Consider the following 19,151-nt stretch of genomic DNA (forward strand, 5'->3'; position numbering starts at 1 on the left):
GGCGCACTTCACTTATGTCAGAGATTCTGCCCACAGAGCCAGCACGCCACTGTGGTCCACATTAGCAGTGGCCTCTACCTCTCCGTCAGTATGGTGGCACTATCTGTAGTGAGAGGTCGATACCCCACCGACGCTGCCAGTAGGGGGAGAAGGGCGGTGTGGCCCCACATTCCATTGTGGCAAGATGTATCCAATATGGCGTCGATGACGTCATCTAAGATGGCGTCATGTAGACTTGGCAACAGGACACGACATCATTCAAGATGACGGATTTTGGCGGGAAGATTGGTCAATTGGCCTACCTCCACTAACCTAAGTCACCCGATCGCCACCTCCTCCTAAGGATTCGTGGGAAAAGGACTTGGGCATAAGTCATTATTTAAACAATTTCATGCAAGTGTGTTCGCCATGAGGTCCAGACTCCAACTGACTTAGTACACAGAGCCACCGCCAGCGGGCGCTACCGTGACGTCAGATGATGACGCAAGTACAGTTATTCAAGATGGCTGCATCCACTCTGTCCACCACCACGAGGTCCAGAGTCTACTTCATATCATTACCACCAGAGGACGCTACCGTGACGTGGTGACACAAGATCGTCTGCTCTCTCTCGCACATGCATGTTATACCCAGACACTCGCCTGCCACCGGCCCATGGACATCTGTCCGCTTACGTCACACACCCTCTGCCGCCACCTCCATACACGCACCGGACATTGGCTTCTGTAAATATGTTATCTAAAGTAACACCCACATCCCGCATCTAACCTATTAATTACATAAGTAATTAATTGCATTTCAATTTTAGTCATATTCAATAATTCGATTTACAATTTCAATAATCAATTGTCAAATGAGAATTTCCACATTTTCCCACTACCAGTGCGGTGTTCAATGACCTAGCACCCCCCACCCCTAGAATGCTGCACTCCTATTGGCGACTGCATTAGTCACGTGATTCGAAATCATATAGGTGAGAAAATGTGTTCACTATACTTTCAACTACCTAGGTTCAACTACTTTTCAAGGTCCAGACCGCCACCTCTTCCTAGGGACTGTCACCGAGTTTGAATTCTGGCAGTAAAGAAAGGTCACTTCGGCTTTTGCTACCAACCTAAGAAAATTGTTGCAAACAAAGCTCACCACCACTAACCTAAGCCTCCACGTCGCAACCTCTTCCTAGGGGATTCTGGTAAAAGGACTCAGCCTGCAATACGCTGATGGAGAGAGGAAGGAGTGTACTTTATTTATTTGGGAGCAATTTATTTACGGATTGAGTATATGTATCACAGAACACACATTCTGACATGCCCCACAGCATAGAGACCTGCAAACTGTGACTTCATACCTCATGTATAAGACTCTACACACACGCTTGCTAATTGTAAACCGTCAAAAAAAACGTATTGCAGTATTTACGTCCAGATAGCCAAACAACTCGTAAATTGTCAAAATAATAATCCATCTAAAAGACTCTGCTTGATAATCGTCAACTGTAGAAATCATACACCAGCCTTTATGTAAACAATTAGAGGCAGCACCACCACCCAGTGTATTCGCCACTGAGTCCAGAGCCCAACTGACTTAGTTCATATTGATGCCACTAGAGGACACTGTAGTGACGTCAGGTGATAACGCAAGTACCGTAATCTAAGATGGCGCCAGCTAATGGGTTCACCACGAGCTCCAGACCCCAACTGTCCTAGTAAATTTCGTCGCCGCCAGATGACGCCTCCGTGACACCAGCTGATGACGAAGTACAGTTATCCATGATGGCGGCAAACAGTGTGTTCTCCACGATGTCTAGTACTCAATACCACCAACAGAGGACGCTGTTGTCCTTTTCGTGAGGTAAACCAAGATGGTGAGGGAAAATGGTGGGAAAAGACTCAGCCTGCTCTGGGCTGATGGGGAGAGTGCGGATGGAGTGCACTCTATTTATATTCAAACAACTTATTTAAGGATAGAGTATATCTCTCACACTCATACAAAACATCCACCATGATGTGCCTGGGGTCATGTTGCACAGCCCACAGACATCCAACCAGCTCGTAATTGCAGTACACAATAGCTAACTGCTCCTAAATAATTCTTCACACTGATGTGTAGGCACGCTCAGTACTCGTAAACTGTCCAAATAGCGCATAGCAAGGCCTACAGAGCCGCTCGCAAAATAATGCAAACAACGCGCACAAGCACAGTGCACCGTCCCTGTCCATTAGAGTACACAGGAAGTATTGATAAGTGACGCATCCGTCAGATGTCATACCGCGAACAGCCCCTGCTGAGCTTCCGCAAGCATGAGGTAGCGGCACCCCTATTCATACGTAACACATGAGAAGTTCCTATCCACTAGACACCGATGACGATGTGAACGCATGTACAGTCGTCGCAGCCGTAAGCTGTCAATCCGCGCACATGATTCAGAAATTATACAATGCCTGCATCAGGCCTATATACAGGGCTATTACAAATAATTGAAGCGATTTCATAAATTCACTGTAGCTCCATTCATTGACATATGGTCACGACACACTACAGATACGTAGAAAAACTCACAAAGTTTTGTTCGGCTGAAGCCGCACTTCAGGTTTCTGCCGCCAGAGCGCTCGAGAGCGCAGTGAGACAAAATGGCGACAGGAGCCGAGAAAGCGTATGTCGTGCTTGAAATGCACTCACATCAGTCAGTCATAACAGTGCAACGACACTTCAGGACGAAGTTCAACAAAGATCCGCCAACTGCTAACTCCAATCGGCGATGGTATGCGCAGTTTAAAGCTTCTGGATGCCTCTGTAAGGGGAAATCAACGGGTCGGCCTGCAGTGAGCGAAGAAGAGGTTTAACGCATGCGGGCAAGTTTCACGCGTAGCCCGCGAAAGTCGACGAATAAAGCAAGCAGGGAGCTAAACGTACCACAGCCGACGGTTTGGAAAATCTTACGGAAAAGGCTAAAGCAGAAGCCTTACCGTTTACAATTGCTACAAGCCCTGACACCCGATGACAAAGTCAAACGCTTTAAATTTTCGGCGCGGTTGCAACAGCTCATGGAAGAGGATGCGTTCAGTGCGAAACTTGTTTTCAGTAATGAAGCAACAGTTTTTCTTAATGGTGAAGTGAACAGACACAATGTGCGAATCTGGGCGGTAGAGAATCCTCGCACATTCGTGCAGCAAATTCGCAATTCACCAAAAGTTAACGTGTTTTGTGCAATCTCACTGTTTAAAGTTTACGGCCCCTTTTTCTTCTGCGAAAAAAACGTTACAGGACACGTGTATCTGGACATGCTGGAAAATTGGCTCATGCCACAACTGGAGACCGACAGCGCCGACTTCATCTTTCAACAGGATGGTGCTCCACCGCACTTCCATCATGATGTTCAGCATTTCTTAAACAGGAGATTGGAAAACCGATGGATCGGTCGTGGTGGAGATCATGATCAGCAATTGATGTCATGGCCTCCACGCTCTCTCGACTTAACCCCATGCGATTTCTTTCTGTGGGGTTATGTGAAAGATTCAGTGTTTAAACCTCCTCTACCAAGAAACGTGCCAGAACTGCGAGCTCGCATCAACGATGCTTTCGAACTCATTGATGGGGACATGCTGCGCCGAGTGTGGGAGGAACTTGATTATCAGCTTGATGTCTGCCAAATCACTAAAGGGGCACATATCGAACATTTGTGAATGCCTAAAAAACTTTTTGGGTTTTTGTATGTGTGTGCAAAGCATTGTGAAAATATCTCAAATAATAAAGTTATTGTAGAGCTGTGAAATCGCTTCAATCATTTGTAATAACCCTGTATATAAAATGATAGTAGTAGCAGGGGATACATCCTACAAGGAAACAGATAAATGCATCGCAGCAGCATCTGACATGTGAAAATTACAAGTCATTCCATCACTAACTCTGCAAACGGCACATCAGTTGGGCAAATCTGTACACAGGGATTGCAGCGCATTACAAGCTCTTACCGCTAAGTTACTTATGACCCTGAAGTCTCGATTTTACACAGAAGATGCGACAGGGGGATCGCATAAAATCAAAATTCGTTTATAGGAATGTGTCGAGTTTCATCAGACATGAGATGGAAGTCCTCTGATGACCGAGAGGTTTACCGTTAACGATCGCAAGTAGACGCTGCTTTAAACCACATGCGGAACACATAGCTGTATACGAATAGAATGCAGGCTATGTCACGTGAGTCATGCATCCGGATAGAACACTGGAGAAAAAAAAATTTGACCTGCACCAACTTCTCCTTGTCTAGAATGAATTAGCGAACATTTAAATGTCTGTGTGCTGTTGTAGGGAGGGTATGGATTTGACTTGGAGTATTGTGATAGCGAAGGGAAGAGTATGTCCAGTTGTAAGGAAGGTACAGGTATTTCCGATACTTCGCTCATCGCCGAATACTGTTCAGTTGAGACCTCGATCGTAAGATTTAATTGTGAGTATAATGATAGAAGATATATGTGAGGGGTTTTCTAGAATGTGTCCGTGTATGCAAAGTCTGTGGTGGCATTGATTCGCGTTCCCATGTTAATGGTAACAGTCTTCCGGATGCAGAGGCCTGTTGGAGTGTAGGAATGTGTTATAGTTAACTTTACCATCTTCTAGACGACCGAATAGCGAACTAAGTATGTGCTGGGCGGCTTTCGTGATCAAGTGTAACTTTGAGAAGATGGTGCGTTTGCGTTGGAGCGTTATTCCCTCCCATGTAAATTGTTCGATCGACTGCTTCTACACATTTGGTGCCTTTTTTTAGTTGAGGAAATATCGATTGTGGTGTGTTGGACACACGTTTGCCTGTTCTCTAGACGTGGGAAAGACCCTGTGCCACCACCTCATGCTTGCGGAAGCTGAGCAGGGGCTGTTCGCGGTATGACATCTGACGGATGCGTCATTAATCGCTACTTCCTGTGTACTCTACTGGACAGCGGCAGTGCACTGTGCTTGCTCTTGTTGATTGCATTATTTCGTGAGCGGCTCTGTAGGCCTTGCTATGCGCTATTTGGACAGTTTACGAGTACTGAGCGTGTCTACACATCAGTGTGAAGAACTATTTAGGAGCAGTTAGCTATTGTGTACTGCAATTACGAGTTGGTTGCATGTCTGTGGGCTGTGCAACATGACCCCAGGCACATCGTGGTGGATGTTTTGTATGAGTGTGAGAGATATACTCTATCCTTAAATAAGTTGTTTGAATATAAATAGAGTGCACTCCATCCGCACTCTCCCCATCAGCCCAGAGCAGGCTGAGTCTTTTCCCACCATTTTCCCTCACCATTTTGATTTACGTCACGAAAAGGACAACAGCGTCCTCTGTTGGTGGTATTGAGTACTAGACCTCGTGGAGAACGCACTGTTTGCCGCCATCACGGATAACTGTACTTACGTCATCAGCTGGTGTCACGGAGGCGTCATCTGGTGGCGACGAAATGTTCTAAGACAGTTGGAGTTTGGAGCTCGTGGTGAATCCACTAGGTGGCGCCACCTTAGATTACGGTACTTGCGTTATCACCTGACGTCACTATAGTGTCCTCTAGTGGCATCAATATGAACTAAGTCAGTTGGGCTCTGGACTCAGTGGCGAATACACTGGGTGGTGGTGCTGCCTCTAATTGTTTACATAAAGGCTGGTGTATGATTTCGATAGTTGACGATTATCAAGCAGAGTCTTTAAATAGATTATTGTTTTGACAATTGACGAGTTGTTTGGCTATTTGGACGTAAATACATTGCATTATTTACGAGTGGTTCGCATGTCTGTAAGCAGTGCAATGCGTTATTTTTGACGGTTTACAATTAGGAAGCGTGTGTGTAGAGTCATATACATGAGGTATGAAGTCGCAGTTTGCAGGTCTGTATGCTGTGGGGCATGTCAGAATGTGTGTTCTGTGATACATATACTCAATCCGTAAATAAATTGCCCCCAAATAAATAAAGTACACTTGTTCCTCTCTCCATCAGCGTAGTGGGGGCTGAATCCCTTTACCAGAAACCCCTAGGAAGAGGTTGCGCCCTGGAGGTGTAGTTTAGTGGTGGTGAGCTTTGTTTGCAACAATTTTCTTAGGTTGGTAGCAAAAGCCGAAGTGCCCTTTCTTTGCTGCCAGAATTCAAACTCGGCTATGGTTCCTGGGAAGAGGTGGCGGTCTGGACCTTGAAAAGTAGTTCAACCTAGGTAGTTGAAAGTACAGCAAACACGTTTTCTTACCTATATGAAGTCGAATCACGTCACTAATGCAGTAGCCAATAGGAGTGCAGCATTCTAGGGGTGGGGGGTGCTATGTCATGATTGAACACCGCACTGGTAGTGGGAGAATGTGGAACTTCTCATTTGATCATTGAATATTGAAATTGTAAATTGAATCATTGAATATGTTTAAAACTGAAATTGAATTAATTACTTACGTAATTGATAGGTTAGATGGGGGATGTGTGTGTTAGTTTAGTTAGCAAATTTTCAGAAGACTATGTCCGGTGAGTGTATGAAGGTGGCTACCGAGGGTGTGTGACGTAAGCGGTCAGATGCCCACGGGCCGCCCGGGTTCCCGGGTTCGATTCCCGGTGGGGTCAGGGATTTTCTCTGCCTTGTGATGACTGGGTGTTGTGTGATGTCCTTAGGTTGGTTAGTTTTAAGTAGTTGTAAGTTCTAGGGGACTGATGACCATAGCTGTTAAGTCCCATAGTGCTCAGAGCCATTTGAACCCACGGGTCGGTGGCACGGCGAGTGTCCGGTTATAACGTTCGTGTGCGAGAGAGAGCAGACGATCTCGTGTCACCACGCAAGGTCACAGTAGCTTCCTCTGGTGGGCACGATATGAAGTAGACTCTGGACCTCGTGGTAGTGCACACAGTGGGTGCAGCCAACTTGAATAACTGTACTTGCATCATCATCTGATGTCACGGTAGCGCCCTATGGCAGTGGCAATGTGTGCTAAGTCAGTTGGAATCCAGACCTCGTGGTGAATACACAGGGTGTCGCCATTTTGGATTACGTCACAGATGAGAGCGCCCTCTGGTGGTGGCGCTATGTACTAAGTCAGTTGGATTCCGGACCTCGTGGCCAACACACCTGCATGAAATTGTTTAAATAAAGGCTTATGGCCAAGTCCTTTTCCCACGAATCCTTAGGAGGAGGTGGCGGTTGGGTGACCTAGGTTAGTGGAGGTAGGTCAAGTGAGCTATCTTCCCATGATTGTATTTGCTTAGTAGAGATAAACGGGGTGTGGTGCATTATCCTGTTGGAATTTGAACTTCCTGCATTTTTTCTGGGGGAGGGCAAGGGGGTTAGGTTAGTGGAGGTAGCCCAATTGACCTATCTCTCCGCCAAAATCCGCCATCTTGAATGACGTCATCACCACCATCATGAATACATTTGACAACAGTGGAATGTGGGGCCACACCGCCCTTGCCCCCTACTGCTGCCGCCGCTGATCTCGCTGATGCAGATTCGGCGCACATCCTGTAGCCTAAACCAGTGCATATTTGCGAGCCCCCAGAAGGTCATTGCGCCACCCCAGAAGTTCCCTTGCTGTTTGCCCAACCACAGTGTCTACATCTCTCGATGCGGGTGTGCGCCCTGTGACCGGCTTTTGAGGCAGTGCTCCTGTTCGCTAGCAGTGTGGATACCAGGGTTCAGGTATGGAGATGGCATTGGCTACGGTTACATTCCTCCTCACCTGCATCTGCATTCAGCCTACCCCCACCGTAGTCATGTGCTACCGCCCCACACGAAAACGGTGCGGAGGTTTGGGGGGGAGGGGGAGGAATGTGGTGTCCTTCAAAGAGCGAGGTGCTAAAGCATGGTTAGTACCTTGCAACGTAACTACAAGAAAAGATAGCCACTACTGGATGTATCAGCAAATGAGTGACATCGGCATAGCCACGGGTACAAACGTTTCGCAAAGTCGCCGCAATGATGTTCTACTTACGGCCAAGCACAGCACCGCTCAGCCCCAGTCTGTGATCATCAAGTGAGACAACAGCATCATCTTCTAGTAGGCCAGCCAAGTGATCAATGTATCAGGAAGAACTCAACGTGAAAGTTATTCTTAAATGTGCTCTGAGTAAGAGAATTTTATTTTGTCTGTATCAAGTGCTATGTTAATGTTCAGAGTCGTTCCCAAGGAAATGGACTGTACAAAGTTAAGTCATTCGTCTTCTCTTAGTTGTAATAAAGTGAACTAACATTCTAAGTGTTACAGTATCCGCTCGATCTCCTCCCGGAGCAAACAAAGAAGCCATTGTTGTACCGATGAGTGTATTTTTGTTCGATGCAATAATTACGGCACCAGGTACACAAGCAGCAGCTTACCACATCCAAAATTATTACTAACAAGCGATACTTCTCTCAGCAAGTCCCAAGGACTCGTATCATTTCCTGGTGGCTGATCATTGACTGCCTGCTAAGTGGATTAGACTGATAGCATATAATGAAACAGTGAGACGCACACGAAGCGCTGATTCAGATGTCTTGCGTCAGTACCGCCACACTACTGATGTAGGCAAAAACGTTCTGAATGAGGCGTTTTGTTGTGTAGCGAGATTCAAACTACCACCTGTGACGCACCATCAGAGCAGCAAGCTACAAATTGAGCTTTTACTATGTTTTTTCTGGGTTTAATTCTTAAATTCCTTGCAGTTTTTTTGTATTTAAGAGGTGTAATCTCGCGTTTTAGTAACTGTAAGTGTGTAGAGGAGAGGAAAGGAATATGCGGAAAACACTGATAAGGAGAAGGGACAGGATGATAGGACATCTGCTAAGACATGAGGGAATGACTTCCATGGTACTAGAGCGAGCTGTAGAGGGCAAAAACTGTAGAGGAAGACAGAGATTGGAATACGTCAAGCAAATAATTGAGGACGTAGGTTGCAAGTGCTACTCTGAGATGAAGAGGTTAGCACAGGAAAGGAATTCGTGGCGGGCCGCATCAAACCAGTCAGTAGACTGATGACCAAAGAAAAAAAAAAAAAAAAAGGGTAGGTTCATGCAGTTTGTAACACGCTAATCATTACTTTTAACGGCCAACTCAGTAATGCATCAAACTCCGTTGGTGTCACATCAGGAAATTGTGGTAAGGTCTTATGGGACCAAACTACTTAGGTCATCGGTCCCTAAGCCTACACACTACTTAAGCTAACTTAAAACTATGTTACGGTATGAGCAACACACACACCCATGCCCGAGGGAGGACTCGAACTTCCGACTTCCGACGGGGGGGGAGCCGCACGGACCGTGGCAGGGCGCCCCTGACCGCGCGGCTACCCCGCGCCGCTCACATCAGGAGGGTAGCAAATTAAATATTTAGCTTTCTCTATCTGGTTTTATAGTTAATTCTTAAGTTAGTGGTACTCTGGTGGATAGGTTGTGTGCATGCTGTGAGTAGTTGCAGGAGGAGCAGGCCACAGTTTGCGAACAGCAGAAGACGCTTTTGACCACAGTCAACCATATTCAGGTTGCTGCCTCGGTGGTGGCGGAGAATCAGGAGCGTCGCATGGGACACCTCAGGTGTCTCTTGTTTCGCGCACAGGCCCTGCTGCTAAGGCACCTTGCAGTGCACTACACGCCGGCGATCCGCCCTCACCGCATTCTGAGTAGCGGGTGGTAGCGCGTTTGCATTGCTCGAGATGGAGAGTCAGTGTGGAGACTGGGCCAGCTGTTCTCGCCCATTCTCCCTCTCAGTGGAGAGGTGGCCTCTCCTTCGGCAGGGTCCGAACAGACACAAAGGGTGAGGGGGGGAGGAGTGTGCTAGTTATCGGGAGCTCGAAAGTTAGGTGCGTTATGGAGCCCCATAGCGAAATAGCATTCAGGGCCGGAAAGAAATCCAATGTGGAGTCTGTATGTCTGCTGGGGGCCTCATCTGAGACGTGAAGGGGCCCTGTCTGAGGCTATTGAGGGTGCAGGGTGCAGTCGTCTGCAATTTGTGGCCCCTATCGGCACCAGTTATGTCTATTGTCTGGGTTCTGAGGGCATTTTAAGTTCGTACGAGCTGCTGGTGGAGGTGATGAAGAATGTTGACGTCACTCGCAGGATGCAAGCAGAGCTTACAATTTGCAGCATCATTCCCAGAATTGATTGGGGTCCTTTGGTTCGCAACCGAGTAGAGGGTCTCAACCAAACGCTACCGCGATGCCGTGATGTTCTCGGTTGCAGATATCTGGACCTGCATTATGGGATGGAGAATTGTAGGACTCCCCTTAATAGGTCATGGGTGCACTACACAAGGGTAGCAGAGTGCATGCAAGGTGAACATAGTGGCTTTTAGGCTTTTCAGTTGATATGCAGAGAGCGAAGGCAGACCACGAACAAAGTGAAGACGTTTAGATTGTGAAAATTTTAATAGTAAACTATCGAAGTAATCGTAACTAAGTTTCTGAATTTACTGCCCACCAGGAAATTCGTCTCACTCATATTATTCTCGGAAACGAGAGCTGGCTGAATATTGTAGCGAAGCATTGAATTTATATTGAAAACACAGATTACGTCATAAGAGAGGAGTGTTCATTGTAGTCGACAAAAATATATTGTCTCTCGAGGCTGAAATTGAGCCTGATTGTGAATGTATTAGGACGTGTGTAGTCGTTTTGGGTGAACTCAAGTCAGTTATTTTTAACAGCCACCCGCTCTTTCCGTGACAGTTTTGGAAACATTCAAAGAAAATCTACGCTTGGTAGCGAGGAAATACGCAGATCATGCAATATTAGTTGGAGTCGACTTTAACCTACCGAGTATAGACTGAGACGTCTATGGATTCATTGCAGGTGATACGGACAGGCAACCTTGTCAAGTATCTTCTAATACGTTTTTCGAAAACTGTCTTGAGCAGTTAGTTCGACAGCCCACAGGCAATGGAAATATTTTAGACCTTATAGCTACAAAAGGGCCTGATCTTATCGACGGTGTCAGTATAGAGACAGGGATTCTACATTTACTTCTACATCCACACTCCGCAAGCCACCTGATGGTGTGTGGTGGAGGGTATCTTGAGTGCCCCTATCGGTTCTCGTATTGTTCGTGGTAAGAAAGATTGTCGGTATGCCTCTGTGTGGGCTCTAATCTCTCCGATTTTGTCCTCATGGTCTCTTCGCGAGATATACGTAGGAGGGAGCAATATACTGCTTGACTCCTCGGTGAAGGTATGTCCTCGAAACTTAAACAAAAGCCCGTACAGGGCTACTGAGCGTCTCTCTTGCAGTCTTCCACTGGAGTTTATCTGTCATCTCCGGAACGCTTTCGCAATTACTAAATGATCCTGTAACGAAGCGCGCTGCTCTCCGTTGGATCTTCTCTATCTCTTCTATCAAACCTATCTGGTACGGATCCCACACCGGTGAGCAGTATTCGAGCAGTGGGCAAACAAGTGTACTGTAACCTACTTCCTTTGTTTTCGGACTGCATTTCATTAGGATTCTTCCAATGAATCTCAGTCTGGCATCTGCTTTACCGACGATTAATTTTATATAGCCATTCCATTTTAAATCACTCCTAATGCCTACTCCCAGATAATTTATGGAATTAACTGCTTCCAGTTGTTGACCTGCTATATTGTAGCTAAATGATAAAGGATCTTTCTTTCTATTAGTGATAATGATGTTAGTGTAGCGACGATGGTTGCTTAAGTTCATAAATCCATCAAGAAGGCTAGCAGACGAATTTTTTTCTTTTTTTTTTTTTTTTGTTAGAAATATCACATAATCAGTTGGTAGCATCCCACTTAGAAAATAAACAGACATTATTTAGTTCCGTTGTGATGGAAGAAGAGGAATTATGGGCAAAGTCTGGATTGTAAATGGCGGTCTGGAGAAGTGTGTGCTGAGTAAGTGGATTGAGGACGGGAACGACCCACCACTGTTAAACAGCAAAATTTGTGAAATTCTGGGGAACCAGAGACTGTTGTATAATTGGTTTTAAAAAAACGCGCAACAGGCAAATGTTAGTAAAAATTCGTGCGTCCATGAAAAGATCGATGCGCGAAACGTACAACTAACGCCGTCATGCCTCAGCAAAAGATCTTGCCGAGAATCCGAGAAAATTCTGATCCTACGTGAAATCGGTAAGTGGGTCGAAAGCCCCTGTCCAGAAACTCGTTGACCAGTCTCGCGTGGAAGAAGGAAGGAAGGAAGATTGTGTTTAACGTCCGGTCGACAACGAGGTCATTAGATACGAAATCTTTTGTGGCAGTAGAAGACAGCAAAAGGAAAGCTGGAGCTTTAAATTTCGCGTTTCAGAAATCATTCACGCAGGAGTATCGTACAAATATACAGTCATTTGACCGTCACACGGACTCTGGTGTGGAAGACGCAGTAATAGGCATCCTTGGCGTAGAGAAGCAACTAAAGAGTTGATAACAAGTAAGTCGCCAGGTCCGGATAGAGCCCCAATTCGGTTTTATACGGAGTACTCTACGGCAATGGCTCCATCCTTATCTTGTATCTATCGCGATCTCTTGCCCAGCGCCCAAGTCCCAAGCGAATGGAGGAAAGCGCAGGTGACCCTTGTATATAAGAAGAGTAAAAGAACGGACTCGCAAAATTACAGCCCAACAGCGGTAACATCTGTTTGCTGCAGAATTCTTGAACATATTCTCAGTTTGAATATAATAAATTTCCTTGAGACGGACAAACTTCCGTCCACAAATCAGCACAGATTCAGAAAACATCGCTTGTGAGATACTCAGATTGCCCTTTTCTTGCAAGGTATCCTGTGAACCATGGATGAAGAGCAACGGCAGAGTCCATATTCCTAGATTTCCTAAAAGCATTTGACACGGTATCCCACTAAAGATTGTTAACGAAGGTACGAGCATACGGAGTAAGTTCCCACACATGTGAGTGGCTCGAAGACTTCTTTAGTAATAAAACGCAGTACGCTGTCCTCGATGGCGAATGTTATAAGAGACAAGGAGTGACCCAGGGAAGTGTGGCAGGACCGCTCATATTCTGTATATAAATAAAAACATGATCTGATGGACAGGGTGAGCATCAATCTGCGGCTGTTTGCTGATGAAGCTGTGGTGTACGGACAAGTGTAGTCGTTGAGTGACTAGGAGATTACAAGATGACTTAGACACAATTTCTAGTCGGTGTGATGAATGGCAGCTAGCTCTAAGTGTAGAAAAATGCAAGTTAATGCGGATGAGTAGGAAAAGCAAACTCATAATGTTCGAATACAGCATTAATTTTGTGCTGATTGCCACTGTCACGCCGATTAAATACCTAGGCGTAACGTTGCAGAGCGATATGAAATGCAAAGAGCACGTAAGGATGGTAGTAGGGTATAGAACACTAGTTTAATCCATTCTTGAGTACTGCTCCAGTGTTTGGGATTCCCACCATGTTGGATTAAAGGAAGACATTGAAGCAATTCAGAGGTGGTTTGCTAGATTTGTTACCGGTAGGTTCGTTCAACATGCGACTATTAGATAGATGATTCGTGAATTCAAATGGGAATACAACGTTCTTTTCGCAAAACATTGCAGAGAAAGTTTAGAGAACCAGCATATGAAGCGACTGTATAACAATTGAACTACCGCCAACGTGCATTTCGCTTAAAATATAAGAGAAATTAAGGCTCGTATGGAGGCAAATAGGCCGTCGTTTTTCCTTCGCTCTCTTTGAGAGTGCAGCCTTTGTAATTCAGTTAATGTTAATGCACTTGTGCAACATTTGAATATCTAAACTAAAGTTACCCACATTCAGAGTACCTCATTAAAGTTCATACAGTCCACAGTTTTAGTTTATTACATTTATAACAACATTAGCTAACACTAGCCAATTTTGTTAAAACAAACACTGACCAAGGATGAAAAAGTGTTTTTCGCAAAATTACTGCCGAAAATATTGGAAATAAAGATGACAACATGATTTGAAACTCTGGAAAGTTATTATGTCAAAAACCACTTGAAGCTCAGCATGGAAAAAACATAGATCGTAGCATACCAGCTGAGACACTGAGGAGCTAGTAAAAGCGTAAATGTTATGTGGAGAGAACAATTGCTGTACGAAAGTGACCCGCTCGAGTACGTGATGGCGAAATCTGATCGTACCCTCACCTTGAAAGCTCACAGCGAATAAACAAAAGAGTAAGTCGTACACTCCAAATAATTACATCCGGAAGCTGACTTGTAGCATCTGGGGTGCAACCACTGTTTCATTTATTCGTTTGTTTCTACACAGAGGTATACGGAATATCCGTAACAAGTACTCGTCGTATCCCACATAGATCACAAGGCATTATATAGAAAGAGAGTTTCTTATTTAGTTATGTTAATTAAAAAAAAGTAAACGCCGCGCGGCTTTATTTTTAATTACTATGGACACACGTTAATCAATGACTGACGCTAAATATTCTAAATATTCTGGATTTCATAGCTTGCAAAAACTTTGTGTTCCATTACTTGTTATTTTTCATATGTGCATTCTATTTATTAGTTTTTCTTTTTTTAAAGCAGTGTGAATCGGAGAACTCCTTTCACATAAGAAAGCTATCTATTGCAACCTATACATCTTTAAAACAATTAAAAGGCTAGAAACGTTTTTATGTATTAAAGAAACATTTATTTTTTCCTCCCACACCCATCAGACATGTCAGGAATGGCTAAAAGCAGGACGGTAAGCACCTGTTAAAAAGAGTACGATAGAGAATCAGTTTTTTTTTTAAGTGAAGACTTCGATAAACTCTTTAATTTAAAAGCTAAATATAAACGCTGTTCAGCAAAAAATACCCGTTAGTGATAAAAAAAATAGACAAAGAGTATGATAAATAGCAGTGGCGAGAAAAACGAACGCTGAACACCAATTTTGTTAAGTAAAAAGTTGCAGTATACATGTGGCTATCTCAGGGTAGATATTACCTGGAGCAGCGAAAGATAAGCGGGAAATATATTGGTCTCATTCATTGACTGAGGTTAAAGGAAAAGATTGTACAAATATACATTTGGGTTGAAGCACACTAGAATTCTGAAACGCAGACAGTAGGGAAATCTGAGGGGTCAAGAACCACATAATTTGTGGTTCTATAGGACAAATTCGAGACAGACAACGGTACGAAATACGAAGCGAAGAGGTCTTAAGCTCGATAACTGAAGAAAAAAGTCTGTGGAAGAACCTTACCAAAATAAGGAACAAGTAGGTGAGGTGGTAACTTGGCAAACGAGTCAAAAACAGAATAATAAATGCAGCGGCATACAATGGCTGATGTATGCAGCTTGCAGTATTGGTGTGGTAAGGACAGTGAAGGTGGCTTACCTTTGCCTTTGGCCATGTGTCGTGCGTCGCCCCGGCCGTCGCACTGTTGGCTGCCAGCGGCGAGCTATCAGCGCGACGCCGGGCTCCGGTATAATTAGACGCGCCAGGGAGCGCACACCTGCTTGTGCAACCAGAGCTACCACTGTTTGCACTTATCCTTCATGGAGAACAGTGCTGTATTTAGGACTTACTACCACCCCTCAAAATATGGAAATCAAAGAGCCTGCAGCAGCAGAGGTTTGTTTCACAGTATCAACGATACGAAGTACCAACAGCTCTTAAGGCATGCATTTTAGAGGCCGTGTTTACTAGACTGATTTGCTTCGAACAATCGTTCTTGTCGTATCTTTGAATACTGACCTTTCCCCTGGGACACCCTGTACACCATTTTATAGCAGTTTCCCCAAGTATAAGCTATAAAGCAGCATTTAATCTTTTGTATCCAACTGCATAAAATTTTACTGTACAATCCTTAGTTAATGAATTGAAGAAATTAAAAAAGGACAACAACTGAAATCGTTAAAGAGATTCGCCTGGATAGCCGTGTACGTTTGCACGCCGCTTCCGGTATTTTGGGAAGGACGCCGGCTCCAGGTCGTATGAGCCCGGAGGATTAAGTAAGAGAGGCGGTGTGCAGGCCTGCCTAAATGTGGTGTTTAGGCGCTTTCGCATCTCACAAGGGGAGGCCACAGCGTTTGGAACGCGGATTTACTGTAAACTTCGTACACTCGTAATACTCCATGAGGACAACAAAATGAGTAAGCAGTAGCGCGTACTTCTCAAGCGTTACAGAGAAAATCACAAGATAATTTCGGTCGTCAAATATATATCTGTGCGTGGCCATTTTTACCATGAAGCGGCAGCAGCCGCGTGGTACCGGCACAGTAGCTCAGCATGTTCGGTCAGAACGTTAGCTACTCTTTGTAATAAAAAAAAAACTGAGCGAACGAATCAACGAACAAACTGAACGGGTGTCACCGGACGTCCGCCGTGAACAAATTCAACGAACAGTACAGAACAAAATGATTTTTTTTATAAAAAAAGGTGGTTAGCGTTCAAGCCCCGTAATCGCTGGATCGAGTTCCGTTCGTCAGGTTTTTTTTTTTTAATTATTTTCAACTCAGTCATTTTCTTTACTGTTTATATTAGATATAATGGGCAAAATACGTGTAATCGGATGAACTTTTATTAAATTTACAATGTTATTTGGCAGTCTACTAATTTTTATTGTCACAAATAATATAATATTCACAACTATCGACTAGTAAACGACCTAACGCATAAAGTCATACTGAAAATGTATGCTTGTCCGTGTCTTCAAAACTGTTCATATTTAATCGAAAGAGAACGAGAAATTGCTTCTCGGAAGACGCTATTAAAATACGCTCGATACTGCATAACCAATTATCAGCACCGATTTTTAAGGAAATACGGCGTTATGCATGGTTTGCTTCCAAATTATCGTCTGAAAGAGAGGTTTTTGAAAATATTAACGAGGTTTGTTTTTCCACGGAAAACCTCAAAAGACCTTGCGTATGCGGAAACATAGCATTTATTCAATGCAGCTGATGCCGTTTAACTTTATGTTTTCCGTGTGTTTACGAAAAATACCATCCTGCAACTTGTATTCGTAATGTCGAAGGCGACGATTAATTGTACATCTTTCGAAAGCCGTCGGTGCCGGTCAAAACTTGGAGGTAACAAGTCGTTTCGGGCTCCTTCCAGGTATAAGGGATTTCTCAAAACATGGACCATTCATTTTCAGTATCACTTTATGCGTTAGGTCGTTTACTAGTCGATAGTTATGAATATTATATTATTGCTGATAGTAACAATTAGTAGACTGCCAAATAACATTGTAAATTTAATAAAAGTTCGCCCGATTACATGTATTTTTCCCATTATATCAATTGTAATATAAACAGTAAAGAAAATGACTGTGTTGGAAATTAAAAAAAAAAAAGAACAGACGAACGGGACTCGATCCGGTAATTACCGGGCTTGAACGCTAACCACTTGGCTGCCGCCGCTTCATGGTAAAAATTATCTTGCGATTTTCTCAGTAACGCTTGAGAAGTACGCGCTACTGCTTACATATGTTGTCCTCATGGAGTACTACGAGTATACGAAGTTGGAAGTAAATTCCGTACTGGGGGGGGGAGCGGACTGATAAGGAGGACATCCGTCCACACTCTACCACTAACACACTAACACTGCCAAATCCAGAATAACTAACAGATCCTGTGAAGAAACGAGATACAGCTAGAAAAAGGAAGAAACAGTCACACTTAAAACGAAAGTTTCAAATAACCTTGTTGCCTAATTCGTCTGTGCCTACAATTCATACTAACTATTTGTGCTTGAGATTGCTATGGCTCGTCAGTGATCTGTCTATCAGACGCTATGAATCTTGAGACACCAATATCCACACAACGGATAACGTTATCTGGAAGTGGTGTTCTCCACTTCGCCAGGAAATAAAAATAATAAAGTTTGGAAGAAATCTGCTTCTCGCCACATACAATTCACTTCCGACTGCCAAAATTTCCGTTCATCATTGATGTAAAAATCTTAGCGATTTTTCCAACTGAAGTGCAGCGCGTTTGACCAGATGCAAATAGAAATTTGACAAGAAGGTGTGGGGGCTTCAGAGATAAATGCTGACTTAATTGTACTGAAAAATTCGGACTTTGAAGTCCATATAAAATAATTGCATCTACCTCTTTAACGATTATAAGAGAGCGCGCTACAAACTATTAAAACATACACTTTTTTTAAGTTTTAAATTTTTGTGTGTCTCCTTGGCTGCAGCCTACACGACCTGTGGCCCTGGTGGAGAAGTATCTTGTGTGAGCAGAAGTTAGTGTGTTTCTTAAACATTAGTCTTGTAAGTGATAGCAAGTAAAACATCCTTTTGTCACTACTAAATAATTTAATCATAGATCCGTCCAGGTAGCAGCACACATAAGCATGCTGCTTCTGGGTTTGGGGAGACACGTTGGCCCCGGATGGCATCCGCGCAGAGTGTTAACGACGAGGGTCTGGTTGCTGGCCAGGCTGGATATGGGTTTTAGGTGGTTTCCCACATCCGTCTAGGTGAATACTGGGCTGGTACCCACATGCCGCCTCAGTTAAATGATTGGCAAACAGCACATGTTTGCAAACTTTTACATCAGATAACAGATGGAGTACACAAATTCTGTCCCAGGGCTGGGTTGGGGGTGGAGGGAAGGTTGCGACAGGAAGGGCTTTGGCCACTCTCTACCATTAACGTGGTCTAAACTAAAATAATATGCCTACCCAATGACGACACAGAATATAGGCTAGAAGAAAGAAGTAATAGATGACATAATTCTATCACGACGAAGCTCACTACGTTCTTATAAACTGAAGGTGAAAATTGTTGCCATTGTTCTTGCAACACGCTTAATTATAAGTAGCGGATTGTGGAGCGAATTCGTCTGAAAAACAACTGACGAATTCACCACAAATAAGCTCGAGTTGTTTCAAAATGGTTCAAATGGCTCTAAGCACTATGGGACTTAACATCTGAGGTCATCAGTCCCCTAGACGTAGAACTACTTAAACCTAACTAACCTAAGGACATCACACACATCCATGCCTCGTGGTTCCGGACTGAAGCGCCTAGAACCGCTCGGCCACAGCGGCCGGCGATTTGTTTCAGATCAGGATTTTGAGCATACTGCTTCAGCAAATCCAAACGATTTTCTTCGACTCACCATATAGGTTCATTGAACCGTGAATAGAAACTTTATCATTCTCAAACAGAAAATGCCCGATCGCAAACTGTTACTTGAGAACGATCTAAATTAATGGTCTGGAAGATGGCAGGTCCTTTGGGCTCGCCTTTCTTTGACTTTAATTATTCAGTTCATGAAGGC

At 44.2% G+C, this 19,151-nt stretch overlaps 1 protein-coding gene across 1 annotated transcript in view; it reads right to left on the reverse strand.

The window, feature by feature from the left end:
* Window positions 1-19,151, reverse strand: part of LOC126469650 (uncharacterized) — a 191,995-nt gene that overhangs the window by 162,216 nt on the left and 10,628 nt on the right. The window contains exon 2 of the mRNA XM_050096774.1: window positions 15,250-15,406. Coding sequence (XP_049952731.1) covers window positions 15,250-15,406 — 157 coding nt within the window. The remainder of the gene's footprint in view (window positions 1-15,249; window positions 15,407-19,151) is intronic.

Source organism: Schistocerca serialis, chromosome 3 (assembly GCF_023864345.2).
Source record: "Schistocerca serialis cubense isolate TAMUIC-IGC-003099 chromosome 3, iqSchSeri2.2, whole genome shotgun sequence".
Classification (NCBI taxonomy): domain Eukaryota; kingdom Metazoa; phylum Arthropoda; class Insecta; order Orthoptera; family Acrididae; genus Schistocerca; species Schistocerca serialis.